Genomic DNA, 20,314 nt, shown 5'->3' on the forward strand with positions numbered 1-20,314 from the left:
GGGGGGATCTGTGGGGGTTGTGGGGCCCAGGAGCGGTCCTGGGGGGGGTTGTGGGGCTGGGGAGATGGCCCCAGAGCTGCACCGGAAGGTGGGGAATCATCTCCATAGTCTCCAGCACTCGCAGAGATAGGGCAGGGGCAGCGTCCCTCACTCACTGTCAGCTGGGAGCTGCCTCTCCAGACCAGACCATCCCCAGGGCTCTCACCGCCCCATGGCTCCAGCCCCCACATACAAGGAGGGGCCCAATTTACCAGGTCATCTCTCAGCTCAGGGAAAGACACCCCTTCTCCAGCAGCCCGCACCTGGCAGAGCTAAGGCAGGCAGGTCCTCACCTGCAGTGCACCAGCGTTGGCCCAGAACCCTTGGCCGTCTGCATGTGCCCTCGTGCCAGGTCCCGGAAGGCCATCAGGGAAGCTGTGGACTCGGGAATGCCGTGGTCGGGCCACGCCGTGTAGTGCAGGTGGGTCACACGTCTCTCCTCCCGTAGGTCCTCCTGTCACAGATGGTGACTCAGTGTTAGTTCGCGGCAAACCCGAGTCTCAGCGGGGTATTCACGGGGAACGTTCCCAGCCACTTCTGGAGCCCAGGGTCTGTCCACTACAGCTCCCTGAGTGATCTCCAGGGGCCGGAATCAGCTACCAGAACTTGGAGAGACTGATGCTGGGGCTGCATCTCTGGGCGTCGGAGACCCACAGCCAGCCCTGGGCCCTGGGTCTCCGGGATCCCCAGACGCTCCCCGGCCAGCCCTGGGCATCGGTTACGTCAGCACTGAGCAGTCATGCAAACCCGGCATGGACGAGACACTCACGTCTGAGAGATCAGGTGCCTGACGCTACTGGCCAGAGCCAGGCCCTTGCTCTGTTCTGTTCAGGGCCCTGTCCTGAGGCCATCTCCATGGCATGCGATTGCCTGGGCAGGCTGCACCATGTGGCTCTGCCAACACGCAGGCCAGGCCTGGGGAAGCCTCGTGGGCGGCAGCCTGGATACCAGCTGGTAGGGGCAGGGAGCTGGCTCATCAGAGCGTGCAGTTAGCATAGTGCTGCCTCTGAGGTGATTGAGCATCTGGAAACAAACACCCCTGGGCGATGCACAGCACCCCCCGATGGGAATGGGGAGGGAGGGCGGGGGTGACGGTGAATGGGAGGGGGATGGCATGCCCAGGAAGCCATGTGCTGCCCGCCCTGGTAGCTGTGGATTCTTGACAATCCTCAAGATGAGTCCCAGTGCGGACCGACCTGTTTCACTTGTGGCCTCGTTGGAACCCAGCTGCCCAGAGGCGAAAGGGCAGGCTGCCTCCGGGACACCTCCCCCAGTGAGACACCCCCACGGCAGTGCCCTCGGCGGGGGCCTGCGCCAGGCTCCTCTCGGCCGCTCACTCACGTGCCAGAGCTTGAACGTGCGCGTGGTCCACTCGTCAGCGCTGCTCTGGGAGAGCAGGTCCACGCGGATGTGTCCGTAGGAGACCGGCAACAACTCTGAAGGCCAGTAGTGATCACACAGCACCTGGGGGGAAGGCAGGGCGTGGGGACAGGGAAACCAGCACAGGGAGAGAGACCGGTGCCCACAGAAGACAGCTGCAGCCACTGGAGAGATGGGCCCGGATGAAACTCCCCAGCTCAGCATGCTCCAACTCCAAGCTGGGGCTTTGGGCCACATCTCGCCTTCTGCAGGGGGAGCAGAATCTGGGCATGGAGACAAATGCAGCATGGGCTAGTGGTTTGGCGTCTGCTCCCCACCGCGTGTCTTTGGGCAGCTCACATCCCCTCTCGGTGCCTCAGTTTCCTCTTTGGTAGGACGGGGCTAGGGCCAGTGTCCTCCTTGCCGAGGGGCCGTGTGGGTTCATTAGTTCACAGCTAAGTTATTGTCTGCACCTAGATATTAGAGTAACGGGCGCTCTAGAAATACCTAGTGGAGACAGACGTCGCCTGGCTGGATGCCCACACATCCAGCACTGCCACTGCCCCTTCACCCTGTCCTACAGGCCTCCCGCTATTACGTTGCGGGGCCCAGCATGGCTGCATGAATGGAGCAGCATTTGCATCTGGCTGTGGGTCAGGCCCCTCCTCGCACCAGCAGTGCGCGCCCAGCACCAGCCCTACCCGTCCGTTCTCCATGCCCACTGTCAGCATGATGATGTTGCAGATGCTCTGCTCCCAGACCAGCCTCCAGAAATCCTCAATGGTTTTCTTCAGCGGCCCCTGGGTGACAACGAACTCCTGTGGGGAGGTGTAGCCCTGGGGCAGAGACCAGAGAGTCAGAGTCAGCCTGGGCCAGAAGCTGTGAGACCCTGGATTTGGGGATGAGTAGGTGACCTACTGGGTCCCTCTAGGAGAGGGCCAGGTGCCCGTTGACCTCAGCATTGCTGCCAGAATGGGCACACTCCCTGGGCAGCAGGTGGCAGCTGGGGGCTATTATAGGATGCCCTGGAAGAGTGTGTTTCCCTCTCTCTGGCATGAGAGAGATTGGATGCCCCTCAAACCCCCACAGTGTGACCCTGCGGGGAGAAGCATCTGACCCCAGACTGCTGCCGGCCGCTGCTGGACAGCAGAAACGACTAGATGGACTCTGGTTCTGATCCAGTCTGGCCATTCCTGTTTACTGCCTTTAACACACTCATGCAACACGCATACATGTGCACACACACTCCCAGGCATGCTGGGTGCCCCCTGTCCGTTACCTGGGGAAGTCCCCTGGACGGAGGCTGGGGGACCAGGTCCAGCATCAGTCAAGTGCAGCTGTACAGATTCGGAGGAGAAAGAGGAGACAGACAGATCAGGCAGTGAATCCAGAGAGGCTGAGAGTGAGAGTGTCCTCAATTAGCAGAGCAGCAGCTGTGATCACTCCCCCATGCACACAAGCGGGGGCACACACACAAACACACACTTCACAGACCCCAGGCCACAGCCAGCCTGGCTGCGCCAGTCCCCCGTCTCCAACACCTTCCACCTGTGCCAGCTCCAATGCCATCTGCCAGCCAGCCCCAGATGTTAATGGGACCGAGCCCCTCCTGTGACCGAGCCCCCTGCATGTGCCAGCTATGCCCCCCTTGTGTGCAGGGATTCCTCGGGGGCTGTGGTGGGGGAGGCGAGCAGGCACTCACAGGGATGTAGTTAGCGTTGATGTAGTCGGAGTGGGGCTCCTGCCCCAGCTGGCTCAGCCTGACTCTTGAGTGGTCGTCTGCAAGAAACCAAAGCAGCGATCACGCCGTGCGCTGCACCTCGCTGAGCCAGACCCCAGTCCTCCGGGGAGCCCGGCTCAGGGGCAGCATGCTCTGCTTCCTTCTCAGGTCCTCCCCCTTCTCCAGCTGGGCACAAGGAGGTCAGAAGGAGACCAGGGCCCTTTGGCCTACACCCCTTGCCCCACCCAGGAAGGTCTGCCAGGCCTGTGGGTTGGGTTAGGCCCTTCCCACCCAGGTCCCTTGGTCTGTTCTTCAAAGCTCAACTGTATTTTGGAGAACGCAGGTCACACTAGCAAGTGGGAGGGCTGGCCCAGGCTAGGGTCCTGGGGCCGGCCCCACCTCTTTCCTGTCCAGGCAGCACCCTCAGACGCCCGCTCCGTGCCTGGTGTGAGATGGTCAGTGCTGCTGAGACGCTGTGGAGGGGCCATCACACCTTTCAAGAGGCAAATCATGCCCGGGGAGGAGGAGGAGGAGTACCTCCATGGGGCTGTTCTGGTTCCTGGGCCTGAAAGGGGACGCCCCAGGGGTTGCTGCGTCTCACCGACTCACAGGGAAGGTGGGCTCATGCGTAATGTTCAGCTGTAGCAGCGACGGAGCCAGCGTGGGGCGGTGCACTCAGCAGTGCCCAACGAGCTCGGGAAGAGCTCCTGGCCTGACCCAGCCTCTCCCAGGTCTGTGCACCTGTGACCCAAGAGCCCCTCAACGCCCACTAGCAAGGGGGCTACTGGACTGTCCTGATTCTCCTATGGACCTTCTGGTCATGTGAAGATTTAAATGAAAGCCAGGGTGACACTGGTCATTGTTACTGCTGTGAAATGTATGCCCAGATACTAGGGAAGGACTTATGTACGGCTACTGCGCATATGTTCTTAGAGTCGGTATCACAGCAGAGGTGGAGAACCGGGTGTCCTGTCAGACATGGGATGTTTAGTCTCCTGCCCCTCTGTTGAAATGTAAATGAAGTATTGTCTCATTCACAATGGGTCCCCCATCACCTGTCTAAGCTGAATGCAGATGAAGGATTGCCCGAATGTCAGAAAGCAACTAACAGGTAGAGAAACACAGCAGGGAAAGAGAACTTTATCTGGAGATACACTTCAAAGGTTCGCGGGATTCTTTTTGGGGAACAAAGACGACACCCCACCATCCTGCCCCGAGGACATAAACGGGCAGCACATTTACATTCATGAAAATGGGATCACAACCAGCCTGGACTGAAGACACTTGCAGAAGGCTTGGGGTGAGACACACTTCATCAGACAGGAGGTGAGTCTGTTAATTAAGTTTAGTCGCTAGAAAGGGTGTGATGATTTTGTTTTATATGTCACCTTTTGTTTCCCTTATCGTTACTCATGATCCCTTGAATCTTGAGTCTTTGAGATACACTGCTAGTGAAATCAAGGATACGTGTATTACCAGTGCTGTGATACTGAGCAAGGTGCTGATCCTGCTTTGAATCGGACAAGCTGGTGTGTGCATTGTTCCCTTGGGGACAGCAGGCCTGGTGATTCTGTGAGTGTTCAGTGGATAAAGGCTGAGCAGTACAGGGGAACGTTTCAAAGGGGCCCGGAGACTGGGGTGCACCTGTTGTTAACCTGCAAGGCGGAGTCAGGGCTGGCAGAGCCCAGAGGAGAGGGCTTGGGTGGTGCCAGGGAACTTACACCCAGTTAAGCCCAAACAAGACTCCCTCATACTGGAAGCAGGGGGTAACAAGGGGACTCACAGTCCTGGGCACCCCAAGAAATGTCACAACACCCCTCTCTCCTCCTCTCCCCTGGCACACCGGGGTGTGTGTGTCAGTGCTAATGACATGCACACAAGGTGAGATGGGAGCTGGCCCTGGCCTGGGGGTCTTCTCAGCCTCCCATGGGGCAGTATGCCTCAAAGGGCGGGATTCTGCCCTGAGCTCCCCCCGCCCCCTCCAGGAATAGTACAGGGACAACACAAGTGGTGGGAGGCTGGAGGGGTCAGGGAGCAGCCCCCTGTTGCTCGCAGCATCCCCTGCTGGCAGATGCACAGACCAGGGAGTTGTCCTTATGCTGTGGCCAAAACTTGGGGGTCATTGGAAGGAGGAGGGGACTAAGGAGGGGGGGCCATTCAAGTTTAAAGGATCAGTGAGATCTGAGGTGGGATGGGAGACCCAGCCCTGCTCAGGCTCACCAGGCCACCTCAGGAATAACTGTGGGCAGGCTGTCAGTGATCAGTGATTGTGGGTGCCCCACCAGAGAGGCCGTAACCAGGCCTGATTCTGAGAGGCTGAGCACCCACAGCGCCAGCAAACCAAAGGGATCTGCAGGGGCTCAACACTTCTGAAAACCAGGGCCTGGGTGTCTCAAACTGGCACACAAAATTATAATCCCTATCTTTTATATAGCGCCTTTTCACCCGCACCACTCGCCATCCTTATCCCCAATTTACAGATGGGGAAACTGAGGCACGGGAGATGATGTGACCCTGCTCTATCCAATAGGCCATGCTGCCTCCTACATTGGCCACTCTGAAAATCAGAGTAGCAGCCGTGTTAGTCTGTATTCGCAAAAAGAAAAGGAGGACTTGTGGCACCTTAGAGACTAACCAATTTATTTGCGCATAAGCTTTCGTGAGCTACAGCTCCGATGCATCCGATGAAGTGAGCTCACGAAAGCTTATGCTCAAATAAATTGGTTAGTCTCTAAGGTGCCACAAGTCCTCCTTTTCTTTTCACTCTGGAAATGTCTCCTGAAGCTTTCTGTGCCTTGGTGTCCCTGGGTGTGGCAAGGAGATGGTAACCCCCCTGCCGCTGGGGTGGGGGCTTGGTTAGTGTCCCCCCAAGATCCTGGGATGGAAGGTGCCAGGGAAGGGCAGAAGGGGAGGGAGGGAGACATAGGGGCTGAGCCCCTGAACTTACAGGGCAGCACGTGGGGGTATCTGTTCTTGGACGTGTTGGCTGGAAGTTCCGCTTCCACCTTAGGCTGCTCCTTCCCTACCTCCTTCAGCTCCTGCAGGGCACAAGGATAAACCCAGTGATGCCTCTCTGGGACAGATGGGCTGGGGTGGAGAGGGCCAGCCAGGAGGCCGCCCAGCAAGAGCCTCCGCAGCCCCAGCTTGCCACACACAACCAATGGGTCTCCCTGGCGTTTGGACAGGCAGAGCTTGTTTGGTCTCCTGGGGCCACATTTGGCTTTCACAGCAACATGGATCACGAACAGCCTGATGGAGACTCCCCAGGGTACAGCCCGGGAGCAGCAGGGGAGAGCTCGGCCACTCAGGAGGGTTCAGCATCAAATCCCCCAGCTCCTGGGACTCCCGAGGGCAGCCGTGGGCAGACCTTCCCTTAAAAGCGCCCCAGCACCTGTGACTTTGTGCGCCAGGCTCGGGGGCAACGGAGGTGACACCGGTAACAGCGGCCGTGTAGACACGGCCGCACAAGCTGGTGACCCAAGCGTACACCCCCGGTCCCCAGCAGGCTTGTTCTCCGGTCGCCAGACCGGGCCACCAGGACTTCAAGACTATTGTTACCTGCGCTAGCTAGCCTGGAGCTGGGGCAGGCATGCCACGCCACGTTGCCATCAGACCTCCACTGGCTAGCTGCTTTTTCTGCTACGTCCCCTCCCCACCCCCTTCGATGGGCAATGGTACCCAGCGAATGCAAAACCGCTCGGTTATTTCCCCAACCCCCATGTGACGCTGAGGGCACATCTCCACTGTCGCCGTCCCCAGGAGCACGCTCTCCTTGCACCCGATGCTCACCTCAAAGTCCTGGAAGAAGCCCTGGTTGGCATTTGCCGTCTTCGCCTCATAATACTGCTTGAAGCTCTGGATGGGGATCGGCCGGTGGACATTTCTGCAGGAGATATAATTGTGCCCTTGGCAATGGGGGACAGGCAGTGCAGGGGTTTACTACCACACTGCCCCGGAGAGTCCTATGGCCTGGGTTATGCAGGAGGTCAGCCCAGATGATCTGGCCTTGGAATCTATGAACCCCAAACCTAATGACCTGTGACACCTCAGTCCCCTGTGCCGTCTTGCACTGGGACATCCACAGAGCGATGGCACTCGGCCTGTCCCACCTCCTGTGGCAGGGGTTCCTCCCAGCCCCTTTGGCTGCAGGCCTGTAAGGACGTTTGCACTCTCAGCTAACGGGGTTTCTCCTCTTTTCGCCCAAGCACTAGCATAGCGTCCCCAGCCCATGGAGGGGCCTGGCCTTCGCTCTGTGTCGGTGCACTGGTTACTTAGCACTGGATGCATTTCAGGGTGATGAAGGCTGTGACAGACCTTTGGAACACGGGAATCTGCCCAGAGGCGGCTGGGGCTTGGCATCACAGCTGCCAGTGACCTAGATAACGAAGGGTTAGCAGGTGAGCGGCGTGGCAACTGCTGGCACTTTAAAAAGAGACTCGATGGACCAGATTGGCAGGAGCAGCCTACAGCCATGCTCCCTTTGTGGCTCGTCGTGGAGAGCTGGCATGTGGGTAGGCAAGGAGACAGCCTGAGTCCCCGACACCCGCCCATCTCTGCCAGGAGCAGCACGCTCACCTCAAGCTGTACGTGGCCATTTCTTGCGATAAGTTACTCTTCTTGGTTCTGAAAGGAAAGCATAGGGGATGTCACCCATCCTGGCAGCACCATGGCTGGGGCCAAGCGCCCTGTTTAGCAGCGGGGGGGGGTCTGCGAGAGGGCATGGCTCCCTCCCGCTTACACAGATGACTCGGGGAACTTTTCAGTGTGGATTCCCCATCACACCCAACAGCTCACACTTGCTATGCTGGACCTGGCCCACCCTTTTCGATACACATCTGCTGTCGGTCAGCTCCTTGTTCAGTGAAAGCCAATCGCATTGTCTTTGCTCTCAGCGGCTACCACTTCCCAGGCCCATCCTGGATCTCATCCCTTGGGAGACGGACCTCCTTTACCTTTTCGTTCGGACCCGCTTCCAGTAGACCCAGCCGAAAATCACTGCAAATGTCAGGAGTAAGCCCGCGACAATTCCAGCCACGACTGGCACTGTAACAGGACTGGGGTCTGCGCCAGCTCCAGCCGCTGAAGACAAAGACCGTGGGGATTCTTTGCATTTGTACTGTGCATTCCAAAAGATCCTGCCGTGCTCCGCAAACTGACCCAGACATGCCCGCTGCAAGTCACCCACCCCTGCTTCACAACCAGGATCACCGGACATTGGGATCACAGGGGAAGGAGGACCAAGCGGTTAGGGCACTAACTGAAGACTTGGCAGACCTGGGTTCAAGTCCTCGCCCTGCCACTGACTTCCTGTGCAGCCTGGGGCAAATCCCTTAGCTGCTCTGTGCCTCAGTTTCCCATGTGTATAATGGGGTTGATTGCTCTGCCCTGCCTTGCCTTACAAGGTCAATACAGTAAAGGCTGTGAAGCGCTTTGAGACCCATGGATGAAAAGCGAGTGCTTAGTATCATTATTAAATGTAATCTACACTTTCTGAGATTTTCTGCCCTGCCATTATTGGCAATTAAGGAACTCTCCTAGCAGAGACAGCTAGGGGGATAGCTAGTAACACCATTGCTGAAGCAGCATGAGGAATCGCCTTACCCGAAAACGCCGTGAAGGACACAGAAGGATCCACCAGGTTGTATTTGGTGAAAGCAGCAATGCTGAACCTATGGCAAAGCCAAGAGCAGAGGTTAGTCCCAGACGCTCAGAGGAAACAGGATTGGCCTGACCCTGCCACTGGATTTCCAGCCCCATACAGAAAGAACGTGGTGCTGGGGAAATGGAAACCAGCAATGAGATGGTGCCTGTCTGGGCCAGCCGGCGAGATGGGTGCCAGGAAGGCAACATGAGAGCTGGTTTGTGATATTTTCCTATTGGGAAAGTCTGATTTTCCTACAGGGAATTTTGAAATGTGGGAGGGTGGGGAAGGTTTCCAGACATTCGTACATTTCCCAGTCTTTTCCTCGGACCACTGCCCAGTGCAGCCACCTTGGTCCCACTGAGGCCCCCTGGCGTAGGTGTTTGGGGTGCGAGGGAGCTGCAGCCCTGTTCTCACCACATAGCCGTGCTCCCTTTCCCCTTCCAGCCCTCCTTGTCTGCCAGCATCTGCCAGAGCAGGGGTCCCCTCCTGTGCTCACCTGTACTGAGTGTTTGCCTTCAGCTTCCCATTGCAGATCTCCCGGGACTGGCCACACTCGTCTGTTCCCACTGGCACTGACAAGGTTTGAGGAGTGCTCCTCTTGTCCGCATGGAAGGGATTGGGGAACAGCACAGCCACGTAGGAGTCCTCCTGTCCGTAATAGTGATCATACCAGGTGCTGGACACGATTTCCTGGGTGGGCCTCGACACTGGAGTTAAAGACACAACCGTATCAGCAGCAGCCCCCGCGCCTCGGTGGGGAACTGTGCGCCCCGGGTCTCAACGGAGCCGGCGCGGGCGAGAGGCGGACACTCACGCGACTCGTTGCTGGTGACGATGACAGCATAGTACTCGATCCGGCCGTTCTCCTCGCTGAACGTGTCGGGGGAGATGAGCACTCTGGAGCCAGGCTCCACCCGCGGGACGTCTGCTCGTACTGGCGGAGGCAGGACTGAAATGGAAACGCGGCCGGCCCAGGGGGGTTAGGGCTGGAGCTTGGCTAGGTCCTGAGCAAGTTGCACCCCACAGCCCCAGTGCAGCAGTTTCGCTACAAACCAGTCCCAAGCCCCAGCCTCCTCTCCGCATTCAGGGGCTCTGATCTCTGGACTAGGGCCCGCTAGCTAACCAGTAAACCCGACCTGGCAGCTCTTCCTGGGGGCCGTGGGGAGAGAACAGGCCAGGCGGAGACCTACCCTCTGCTGACGTGTTGCACACCAGAGTCACAGCCCGGCTCCTCAGCCCATTCCTGCCCACTGTGCTCAGGCTGATTCGGTATGAAGAGTCTGGCTCCAAACCCCACAGGCTGGCCTCGCTCCCGGGAGCAATCACCCGAGCCTCAGCCTGGGGGGGCCCCCCGGACAGCCTCTCTGCTGCCAGCTCGCAGGCCTCCACGTCTCCAGCGGGGAAGGTCCAGTTCAGGGAAAAGCCCTTTGAGTCAGGCTGGCACCGCAGATCTTCCACTGGGTCAGGCGCTGAGAAAGGAGACGCGCTGAGCTAGGCAGACCCCACACGGGGTCCCCGAACCAGGCCGTGTGCCCCACAGCAGTTCCATGCCTGCATGGCGCAAAGCTGGATACCTGGGCCTTGGGACCCCCGGCTTGGTGGCCTAGGGCTGGAGTGGGTTGGCCAGGGCCTTTGCAAGAGGGATGGTGAGGTTGGACCGGGATAGGGGGCCACGCGGGAGGCCAGGGGCCAGCGTGGCTGTGCCCAGGGCCTGCAGGGGAGGGACATGTCACAGGAGGACCAGGCTAAGGAAGACTCTCTCTGGAATCCGGTTTATTTCACAGGATGCCAGGCCACTGTCTGGCTCCGTGGGGGCATCTCCCTCCAGTCACTAGCTCACCCCCCTCCCTGTCCGACACACACCCGCTGCGCGTTCCAGCCCTTGCAGCCTCCCGCCCAGCGCAGGTCCACACCCACCTATTGGCACCACTAAGATGCTCGAGCTACTCCAGTAAGGCCCAGCCACGCAGCTCAGGGAAACCGAGTAATTTCTGCCTGGGACCAGCCCCTGGAAGAAGTGCTGGACTTGCCCCCCGGCCAGGGTGTGCCTCCGCGGTAGTGTGTTGTTCCCGGGATCCCGCAGCCACAGCTGGCAGTAATCCTGCTGGCTGGAGACGTGCCCCCAGGACACGGCCAGCACTCTGCGGCTCTCCCCAGTCACCGCAGAGAGATTCGCTGGAACCAGAGGGGCTACGTTATAAAAACAATCCAAGGGAGAGAGAGTCATTTCCTGAGTCTGCCACATCGACCCCTACCCCATCCCGGAGACAATCCCTGTATTCTCACATCCCACGTTACAGTCTCAGATTGCCTGCGGGGACATTTCTGGACTCGTCTCTTTCATTAGTTTCCTAACTATTTCAGATTTTCCCTATGAGATTATTTTCCTACCAGGAAGCGTCACCCTTTAAACGCTCATCTCGGCTGAAACACCCAGCTCCCCTCACCACCCTGAGCCGGAACAAAGGCAACATGGATAAGCAATTAGCCCCAGCTACATTTGCAAGCAGCATCACCTCCCAAGACGGTGAACGTCCACGAGCCAAGAAAGCTGAAGTGCTTTGAGAAGGTGATGCTCCCCCGTCAGCCTTTGGAAGACGTAATGGGCTTCGTACAAGAAATCAGGGGCTTAATCTGCAGCCAGGGAGATTGAGGTTAGATATTAGGGAAAACTGTCTCACTCTAAGGGGAGTTAAGCTCTGGAACAAGCTCCCAAGGGAGGCTGTGGAATCCCCATCACTGGAGGTTTTTAAGACCAGGCTGGACAAACCTACCAGGGATGACCTAGGTTTACCTGGCCCGGACTCAGTGCAGGGGGCTGGACTTGATGCCTTTTTCTGTGGTTCTGTGGCTGGAAGCCAAAGGATAAAAGGTCCATCTATCCAGCCGCTGGGAGGTATAATTCCCATACACGCTCTAGCTCTGCTCAGGCTAGTGTGCTAATAACACTGTGGCTGTGATATAATCCCCCCGCCCCCCGGGTACGTACTCAGGCAGCTAGCCAGAGCCACCGCCTGGGCCACCATGGCCATGCTGCTATTTGTGGCATGCTGGCTCCTGCCGAGCTCGTGCATGTCCGCTTAGGGGCTTTTGAAGGTGCTCAAATCTAGGCTCGGGCACCTAACATTCAGCTACTCTGCTGAATAGATGGGCCTGGCTGCAGGAAAAAGCTCTGGGAATGCCCTGAAAGCTGAACCCGCTGTCCGCTAACGCCGACGCCATGTTTCGTTTTGACGCGACAAAGATTTGATGCCCCGGATTGGAAAGATTGGAACAAAGATACAGTTTGAGCCCCGGGGGCTCCCATCCCTGCTGGAGTCTCGCTAAGTTCTTGGCCTCGACGACACCTTGCAGGCGTGTGCTTGGGGTCTCTGGCGGAAACGGCCAGTGCCTGGCTGGGGAGGAGCAATGGCTTTGGGGTGGCGCTGTTATGATTAAAAGCACTCGCTGCAGATGGTGCAAGGCCCTGAGAGCAAAGGACGCTGGGAACCCAGAATGCCTGGCCAAAGAGAGCAATCCCAGGCTGCAGGCTCTCCTCTGGCTGCTCCCTAGCCAGGACTTTGGGGTTCTCAGGAGCCACCGGCTCCCCCTCAGCTTCCTAAATCAGAGCCCAAACCCACCTCCTCCAGGGAGCCTGCAGCCCACAAGCTGTCACCCAGCAGCACTAGCTACTCTCCCTCCAGCCCACTGCTCTGGCCGCTGTCCGGCAGTATCCCAGGCCACCCCAGCGCCCGCACTGCGAGCGCCAAGCGTGCACAGCCCCACCCAGCTCGGCAGGGTTCTATCTCACGCGCCGGGCAAAGGCGCTGGGGCTCCCACCACTCACTCGTCCAGTCGCTGATGTTCCCGGCGGACGTCCGGTAGGGCCCAGCCGCGGAGGCCACCTCCAGCAAATACTTGTGTCCCGGAGCCAGGCCTGAGAAGGTGAACTTGTGGGCGCCCTTCCCAAGAGAGGCATTTGCTGCCACCGCGCCCGCTCGTGCATGGTACAGCGTCAGCGTATAGCCGTCTTGCTCCCCGGCGGCTGCTCCCCAGGACGCGCTCAGCCTGTCAGGGCGTCCCTGGTTTGTCAGGTACACATTAGAAGGTGCCAAAGGGCCTGGGGAAACACCAGGAGACACAATGAAAGCCACAAGCACTAGCAGGGGTTCGTCAGCCACCCATGCCTGGCTCTGTCATCATTCGCTAACTGCACATGGCTTTAATTGCCTTCTTCACTCATGGGTGGAGGTGACATGTTCCCAGCTCAGGCATAGGGCAGAGGATTCCCATTTCCTTTCCCCCACCAGCCCAAGTGCAATTGGGCCCCTCAGGCACATCTGACCCTAAATCTCTCCCGCTCCCCTCTCAGCACATTTGGAAATGGCCACAGTTCTATTACCAAGGGCCAGATCCTTCCCAATGCGGGTCAACTCAAAGATGGGCCAACGGGAATCGGGGCGGGGGGGGTCTCACGTCCACTGTGTCTCAAGGAATCCCAGTTAGATTAGCTCAGTTTATACATATAAAGATGCTTTTCTCTAACGGCCAGCCCATCACACTCAGCCTGGGAGCTGAAAGTCAAGCCGGCCTCTTTTCTCCATGCACATCATCCTCAGGAACTCGGACCCAGGTGAGGAAGTTATAGGTGTAACCTGCAACGGAGACAAAATCCTGTACACTCATCAACTGGCTCCTGGTTACTGGGGAGGAGGCATGAGATGGAAAGAACCCAGCTTGACTCTGAGATCCCAGGTGGAGTGGCAGGGCTGGCTGTTAGGAGAAAACAAAAACCATTTGCTTGTGAAACTGAGTGGATCTGATACAGAAATCAGTGACAGACAATAACTCCAGGGCTCATCTTACAGAATCGATTTCCAGAGTAGACACAGGTTCAACCCATCATGGCCACTGAGTATGAAGTCATACCCCAATCCTCCAGGGGGGCAGGTCTCAGCTTACTCGGCCTGAATTCGCGGAGCAGATGCTCCCTGGTTCTAGGTTCACCTCTGGATCCCACATAGCCACGGAGCCAAAACGCATATGGTCGTGGTGACAGGTCACAGGATCCAGAGGGAACTGGGAACTCACTGATCAATGCCAGAGACCATCTCTGGGATTCACAGCTGGGAAGGGCGGACCAGTTCTGCTCAGTTCCCAGGGCTGTGAACTCTCAGACACAGCTGCTGGGGAACCCGTATAGGGCTCCGATTAGCTCATTATGAAAATCCTGCTACTCACATGTCCAGTCGCTGATGTTCTCTGCAGACATCCTGTAGGGCCCAGCCGTTGAAGCCAGCTCCAGCAGGTACTGGCTTCCTGGGGCCAGGTTCACGAAGGTGAAATTGTGGGTGTCTTTCCCAACAGAGGCCCTCACTGTCACGGCACCCGATCCCGCGTGGTACAGGGTCAGCGTGTAGCCATCCCGGCCCCCTGCCGCAGCTCCCCAGGACGCAGTCAGCCTGTCGGGGTGCCCCTGATTCATCAGGGAGATATTAGGGGGTACCAGAGGATCTGGGGAAACACCAGATCTTATATCACAAACGGGGCAGAGCGGGTGGGATCCTCAGCATGACAGGCACTGCACTGAGGGGTATGTGCGTCCTGAGGTTAAGGGGGGGGGCCTTGCTGCCACACACCTCTCCCCCCACTCCCCTATCTGGGCCCCATGCACTGCTGCTACTTTGCCATCTGCCCCTGTTGTGATAGCCTGTGACCCACGAACTTCTGAACGCCAGCTGTCAAGAGGGTTACAGGAATCTCCTGATTCTGGTCTGTATTTCTGGTTCCCCAAAGACTGTCAGGTGAAGTTTGAAATGAAAGCCGGTGTCACTCTGCTCACCAACATCGCTGAGAAAGGTCAGCACAGATGCTACGTGAGGAGTTATGTATACACTGGAAATCTGCTCTGAAACGCTGGATCAAGGGATTAGTCACCAGCAAAGAAGGAAACCTGGCTGAGAAATGTTTCTCTCTCTTTGTCGCAATGTGAATCAAGCCCCCTAAGCTAACACAGCCGACGCCCATTTACATACAAAGTCAAATGTTAAACAAAGAGCTGTGAAATCACCAGGAAAGGAGTACAGGGGAAAACAAGCCACCGGGGAGTTCTCCTGTCTGGGAGCAAAGACAATGAACGGGGCGGGGCGGGGGCAAAGATAACACCCGGGCAACCTTCACTGAAGAACAGAAAGGACAGTGCTTTTCACTCCCCGAACGCAGGTCTCAGGTGGTCCTGGCTGGAAAGGCGGGAGAGAGCTTTGGGTGAGATAAAATGTTGTTAGAGTGGAGGTTACCTTGGTAGTTAAGTTTAGTCTCGAGAAAGCATGTTCCGATTTTGTTTGCTACGTAACCACTCATTTCCCATATCCTCACTCACTAGCCCTTGAACCTTGAGTCTCTGATCATCCGCTTAGGCTATCTACACACTACAGCTTAGCATGTGTGTGAGCAGGCAGGTGTCCATGGGTGCGCGTCTGCGTAAGTGGGCGTGTGTGATCGGGCACGTCAGCGTGGGCACGTTCTGTCCATGTGTGAGTGAGAGTGCATCTTTCTGTGTCCTTGGGCACGTGGGTGTGTATATAGGGTGCGTGTCTGTGTGAGTGTGTACTTCTCCCCATGGGAATGGAGAAGTGTGCAGGGGAGGGTAGCCCACCTCCCCTTAGCCCAGGGGTGGGCCAACTTTTTGGCCCGAGGGCCACATCTGGGTATGGAAATTGTTTGGCAGGCCATGAAATGAGGAGTTCAGGGTGCAGAAGGGGGCTCCAGGCTGGGGCAGGGGCTTGGAGCGCAAGGAGGGGGGTGAGGGCTCCGGCTGGAGGTGCAGGCTCTGGGGTGGGGCTGAGAATGAGGGGTTTGGGGTGCAGGAAGGTGCTCCAGGCTCAGATCAAGGGGATTGGAGGGCAGGAGGGGGATCAGGGCTGGGGCAGGGGGTTGCAGTGAGGGAGAGGTTCAGGGGTGCAGGCTTTGGGTGGCACTTACCTCAAGCAGCTCCCAGAAGCAGGGGCATGTCCCCACTCTGGCTCCTATGTGGAAGCGCGGCCAGGTGGCTCTGCTGCGTGCTTCCCCGTCCACAGGCACCGCCTCTGTAGTTTCCCTTGGCCACAGTTCCCGGCCAATGGGAGTTGTGGGGTGGCGCTTGGGGCGGGGGCAGCACGCGGAGTCCCCGGCTCCTATGTTTAGGGGCAGCCAGGAGTGGGGATATGCAGCAGGAGCTCGAGGGCCGGATTAAATCAGCTCACAGGCCGGATGTGGCCCATGGGCCATACTTTGCCCACCCCTGCCTTAGCCACTGATGTCACCGCCTGGCATCTGAGCACCTGCCAGCACTAGGCAGCTTCCCAAATGCTGCTCTACGCTTGCAAGGGCCTCCTGCTCCGTTCGCAAGCAGCACCCCTTTATGCATCCCCCCCTTTACAACCCCAGCACTCACAGGTCCAGTCGCTGACGTTGGCTGCGGCCACCCTGTAGGGCCCGGCGATGGAGACCACCTCCAGCAAGTGCCTGTATCCTGGGGCCAGCTCTGCGAAGGTGAAATTGTGGGCATTCTCCCCAGTGACGGCCCTGGCTGCCACCGCGCCTGATCCCGCGTGGTACAGGGTCAGCGCGTAGCCCTCGCGGCCCCCGGCGGCTGCTCCCCAGGACGCGCTCAGCCTGTCGGGGTGCCCCTGGTTTGCCACACGCACGGCCAGAGGGGTCAGAGGGCCTGGAGGTGAAACCAAACACTTCAGGGTACAGAGCCTGCAGCTGTGGGCCACCCGGCCCAACCTCATAACTCGGGCCTGCCAGAGCCGGGCACGTCCGAGCTGGGCTGGGGCCCCTGATCTGTCCCACCGGGCTCTGTTGGGGCTGGCGGTAAGATGCCGATGGCCACGGCTCTGTCACAGAACCGCCTCGCCACCACCACTGGGGCTTCTGAGCCAGCCTCGGCTGGGACTCCCCCACCTCCCCCTGCCCTGCCCCAGCCTTCCTCTTGGATGCCCCGGGCCCATGAGATCTGGCCACGTTCCCAGCAGAGACTGCTCGAGCTGGATGTAGTGGGATGTGAATGAAGGGTGTTGTGGGGCGGGGGGGTGAGGGGGGGAAATCCAGTGAGCTGATCACAGAACGGTCCCTGCTTTGGGGTGGGATGATCTGCAAGGCCCTAAAGGGCTGGCCCATCCCCCACACAACTCCAGTTCCGATCCAAGGTATCGGGAACTCACCGCCCAGAGCATGGGGTGCAGGCAGGGAAGGCAGGCTGCCCCCGACACCCCTCTGGCATGTTGGGCACGATCCTGGTGTCCAGGCACAGTGCAGGAGGGGAGCAGGGACAGAGCTGCAGGGCTGGTAAAGCAGTCCCTGTGCCCTGCCCTGCCAGGATCCAGGGGGAAGGCCTTAGGAAAACACTGGCAATATACTTACTGCTCCCAATGGCTGACCTCCTCGTGGAGGTGCCCTCCCAGAACCAGGCAGGATTGGGTGGCATCCCCCAGGTCCCAATTGCACACGGGCAGATGGAGTGGAAATGGCACCCGGGACAGGCCCTAGACACCATTCAGGACACGACTCCGGGCAGAGATGGGTCTCCCCAAGCCAAGCCTGTGCCAGGAGAGCCAAGGGGTCCCTGGCTGCAGGGTGGGGCACTCACGTGTCCAGTGGGTGAGGTTGGGGGTGCTGCAGTGGTAAGGCCCTGCCGTGGTGCTCACTCCCACGCTGTAGCGGGTGCCCGGGGTCAGGCTCTGGAAGGTGTGGTTCCTAGCGCCCCAGGGGAGCAAGACGTGGTCGACGTGCCTGCCGGAGGAGGCATCGTACAGATCCACGGTGTAGCCCTCTCCTCCCCCCTCCGGCCCCGTCCAGGAGACCTGAAGGGCGGAGGCAGAGGGGCTGGCCAGGGTGAGGTTGGCAGGAGCCAGGGGGTCTGGAAAAGAAGGGGAGACACAGTCGGCCTCCGCTGGCAGAAGCAACCACAGCTTCTGCCCCACCCCCCTTGCCAGGGGCACAGCCCACCCCAGCAGGCAGCCTCCTCTCATCCAGCAGGTGGGGGCGCTACCAACACTGGTCTCCAGCTTGCATCCCCCGAGAGCAGCACGCAACACAGACACCAGGGAAAAAGCTGGTCCCACAGCAGCTCCAAGGGGGTTGCTGGCCCGGGCAGCACAGAGGGCAGCAGACCTGGGACCTGCAGCCGGGTAAGGGAGGAGGTGTGGGGGTCAGGGACTGGAGGGAGGGACTGGCTCCCAGGGATAGCAGGGTCAGAGCGGGGCCTGGCACCCGGGGGCCAAAGGCAGGGATGCTGCAGTGGCGCTGGGCAGAGGGGAGAGTGGGGATGAATTGGGGGCTGTTCCCCAGGGGCAGAGGGGTCTCTAGAGGTGTAGGATCAGAACTGGGGAGAGGGAGCCAGGCTCTGAGTAGGGCAGAGGGGGGCATAGGGTCAGAGCTGGGGGGTTGGTCCTGAGCCCGTCACACTCACACGTCCATTGGGTGACGTTGACAGAGGAGGATTCGTAGGGACCTTTCACAGCGGTGACTTGTGCAGCGAATCTGCGGCCCGCTGCCAAGCGAGTCCAGGTGACGTTCCGGGCGTTGGGTCCCAGGGTCTGAGCTGTCTCCCTGCCCCAGGGCACCAGGCTGTACAGAATAACCCGGTAATGGTCCCTGCCCCCAGGGGGCTCGTCCCAGGCAGCGCGCAGCACCGAGGAGCTGCCTGAGTTGGTGAGGCTCACGTTGGCAGGAGGAGCTGGAACTGCAGGGCAAAGGCCGAGAGGGAGGAGTCAGGGCAAGAGGGAGCCACCAGGCAAGGGAAAATCCCATCGCTGACGTGCAGCCACCTCTGAGGAGGAGCCTGACACCCCTGTGTGATGAAGCAGGACTGTTCTTAATGTTTCCTCTGAACATTGTGGGGGCGCCTCAGTTTCCCCTAGGCAGTTCTTAAGTATCTAGGGGGTGGGGTAAGGGTGTATGATCCTTGCAGAGCCCTAGAGGGCAGGTGTGTGCAGGGGTCTGGACACAGAGAATGGCCGACACCCTGTTTCCTGGCAACTGATGGCCTGGGCCCTTCCCCCCTGCAAGGTGAGAGCTAAAGGGTTGGAGAACAAAGGAACCAGGTGGCCTCCTGGCCCGGGAAAGGGACAAAGCCCAGAGGAGGAGGGGCTGGAGGGAGTTTCAGTTTGGGGCTGGCTGGGGACATGGAGTGAAGTGCAGACGTGGTTGTCTGGCTCACTGCCCCCCAAAATGGACCCGGCTGAGGGGTCCTGTTCTCTGTACCTACAAGCTCTGTGTTAGACCATGTTCCTGTCGTCTAATAAACCTTCTGTTTTACTGGCTGGCTGAGAGTCCCGTCTGACTGCGGAGTTGAGTGGCAGGACCCTCTGGCTTCCCCAAGACCCCGCCTGGGCGGACTCGCTGGGGGAAGCGCACGGAGGGGCAGAGGATGCTGAATGCTCCGAGGTCAGACCCAGGAAGGTGGAAGCTGTGTGAGCTGTGTGTCCTGCAGACAGGCTGCTCACAGAGAGGAGGCTCCCCCAGAGTCCTGTCTGGCTTCGTAGGGAGCAGTCCCAGAGCATCGCCCTGCAACAGCCAAGAGCAAGAGCTCGGGACGCGAGGAAGGGCCCTGTTCAGTTGAAAGGGCGGGGGATGGAGGCAGACAGCAATTGTTCCCACAGAAATCTGAACCGGCAATCATCTTTTTATACATGGTGCCAAAGCATGGCACCTCTGGCAGGACAACACCTCCAGCCCTGCACCGGGGCACCCCCCTCTCTCTTGCCATCACCTGTCCAGTGCTCCCGGCTCTTCTGCCCTCTGAGCCAGACTGAGAGCCTGGAAGCGCACAGCAGAGCCGGCAGGGCTCTCACCTGTGCAGCCAGTGACATTCTGGGGGTCGGAGCTGTAGGGTCCAGCAAGAGCGGAGATTCCAACGTGGTAGCAAGATCCCGGGGCCAGCCCCGCCAGGGAGACGCTGGTGTTGCCCTTCCCCACATTCAGGCATCTCCTGGCTGCCAGGGAGCCCTCCTCATCCACACTGACCAGGTAGCCATCTCTCTGTCCAGCGGGGGCCTCCCAGTGGACCGCCAGAGCGGAGGTGCTGCCCCCGTTGGTCACGGCTGGGGACAGCGGCGTCAGAGGGGCTAGCAGGGAGAAAGAGCGTCATGGGGCCCGCAGGGGCAAACACGGCACGTGCCCTGTGTCCTTAGAGCAAGAGTAGGAGAGCCAATGCCCCAGGCACTTCACAGCCAGACTAAGGCACGGTGGGTGCTCGAGATCTCGCCTCCTCACCCCGTTTCATGTGGCTGTGCGGTGACAGCGACGGCCCAGGGTAATAGCACGTGTCTGACTGGGGTAAGGGCCAGAGGACCCCATTCTCTGACACCTTCCTGGGCAGCAAGGGCCTAGGGTTAGGGCAGAATGGCACTCCTCCCCCAGCCAAGACCCCCTTTCCCCCCGTGTCGTGCTCTAACGGCCAGCCCCCCACACTCAGCCTGGGAGCTGAGAGTCAAGCCGGCCTCTTTCCTCCATGCTCAGGAACTTGGACCCAGGTGAGGAAGTTATAGGTGTAACCTGCAACAGAGACATAATCCTGTACACTCATCAAC

General features: G+C 59.1%; 1 protein-coding gene across 1 annotated transcript in view; it reads right to left on the reverse strand.

Annotated features, from left to right (window-relative positions):
* LOC141975621 (receptor-type tyrosine-protein phosphatase V-like) overlaps window positions 1-20,314 on the reverse strand; it is a 51,287-nt gene that overhangs the window by 12,033 nt on the left and 18,940 nt on the right. Inside the window, exons 11-29 of the mRNA XM_074936147.1 lie at window positions 19,577-19,849; window positions 18,193-18,465; window positions 17,371-17,640; window positions 16,174-16,446; window positions 13,983-14,255; window positions 12,589-12,861; window positions 10,680-10,952; window positions 9,953-10,231; window positions 9,577-9,711; window positions 9,259-9,469; window positions 8,720-8,787; window positions 8,071-8,197; window positions 7,694-7,741; window positions 6,908-7,001; window positions 6,066-6,156; window positions 3,101-3,177; window positions 2,100-2,234; window positions 1,381-1,503; window positions 333-493 (exon numbers count right to left, since the gene is read on the reverse strand). Coding sequence (XP_074792248.1) covers window positions 333-493; window positions 1,381-1,503; window positions 2,100-2,234; window positions 3,101-3,177; window positions 6,066-6,156; window positions 6,908-7,001; window positions 7,694-7,741; window positions 8,071-8,197; window positions 8,720-8,787; window positions 9,259-9,469; window positions 9,577-9,711; window positions 9,953-10,231; window positions 10,680-10,952; window positions 12,589-12,861; window positions 13,983-14,255; window positions 16,174-16,446; window positions 17,371-17,640; window positions 18,193-18,465; window positions 19,577-19,849 — 3,457 coding nt within the window. The remainder of the gene's footprint in view (window positions 1-332; window positions 494-1,380; window positions 1,504-2,099; window positions 2,235-3,100; window positions 3,178-6,065; window positions 6,157-6,907; window positions 7,002-7,693; window positions 7,742-8,070; window positions 8,198-8,719; window positions 8,788-9,258; window positions 9,470-9,576; window positions 9,712-9,952; window positions 10,232-10,679; window positions 10,953-12,588; window positions 12,862-13,982; window positions 14,256-16,173; window positions 16,447-17,370; window positions 17,641-18,192; window positions 18,466-19,576; window positions 19,850-20,314) is intronic.

Source organism: Natator depressus, chromosome 21, assembly GCF_965152275.1.
Source record: "Natator depressus isolate rNatDep1 chromosome 21, rNatDep2.hap1, whole genome shotgun sequence".
NCBI lineage: Eukaryota > Metazoa > Chordata > Testudines > Cheloniidae > Natator > Natator depressus.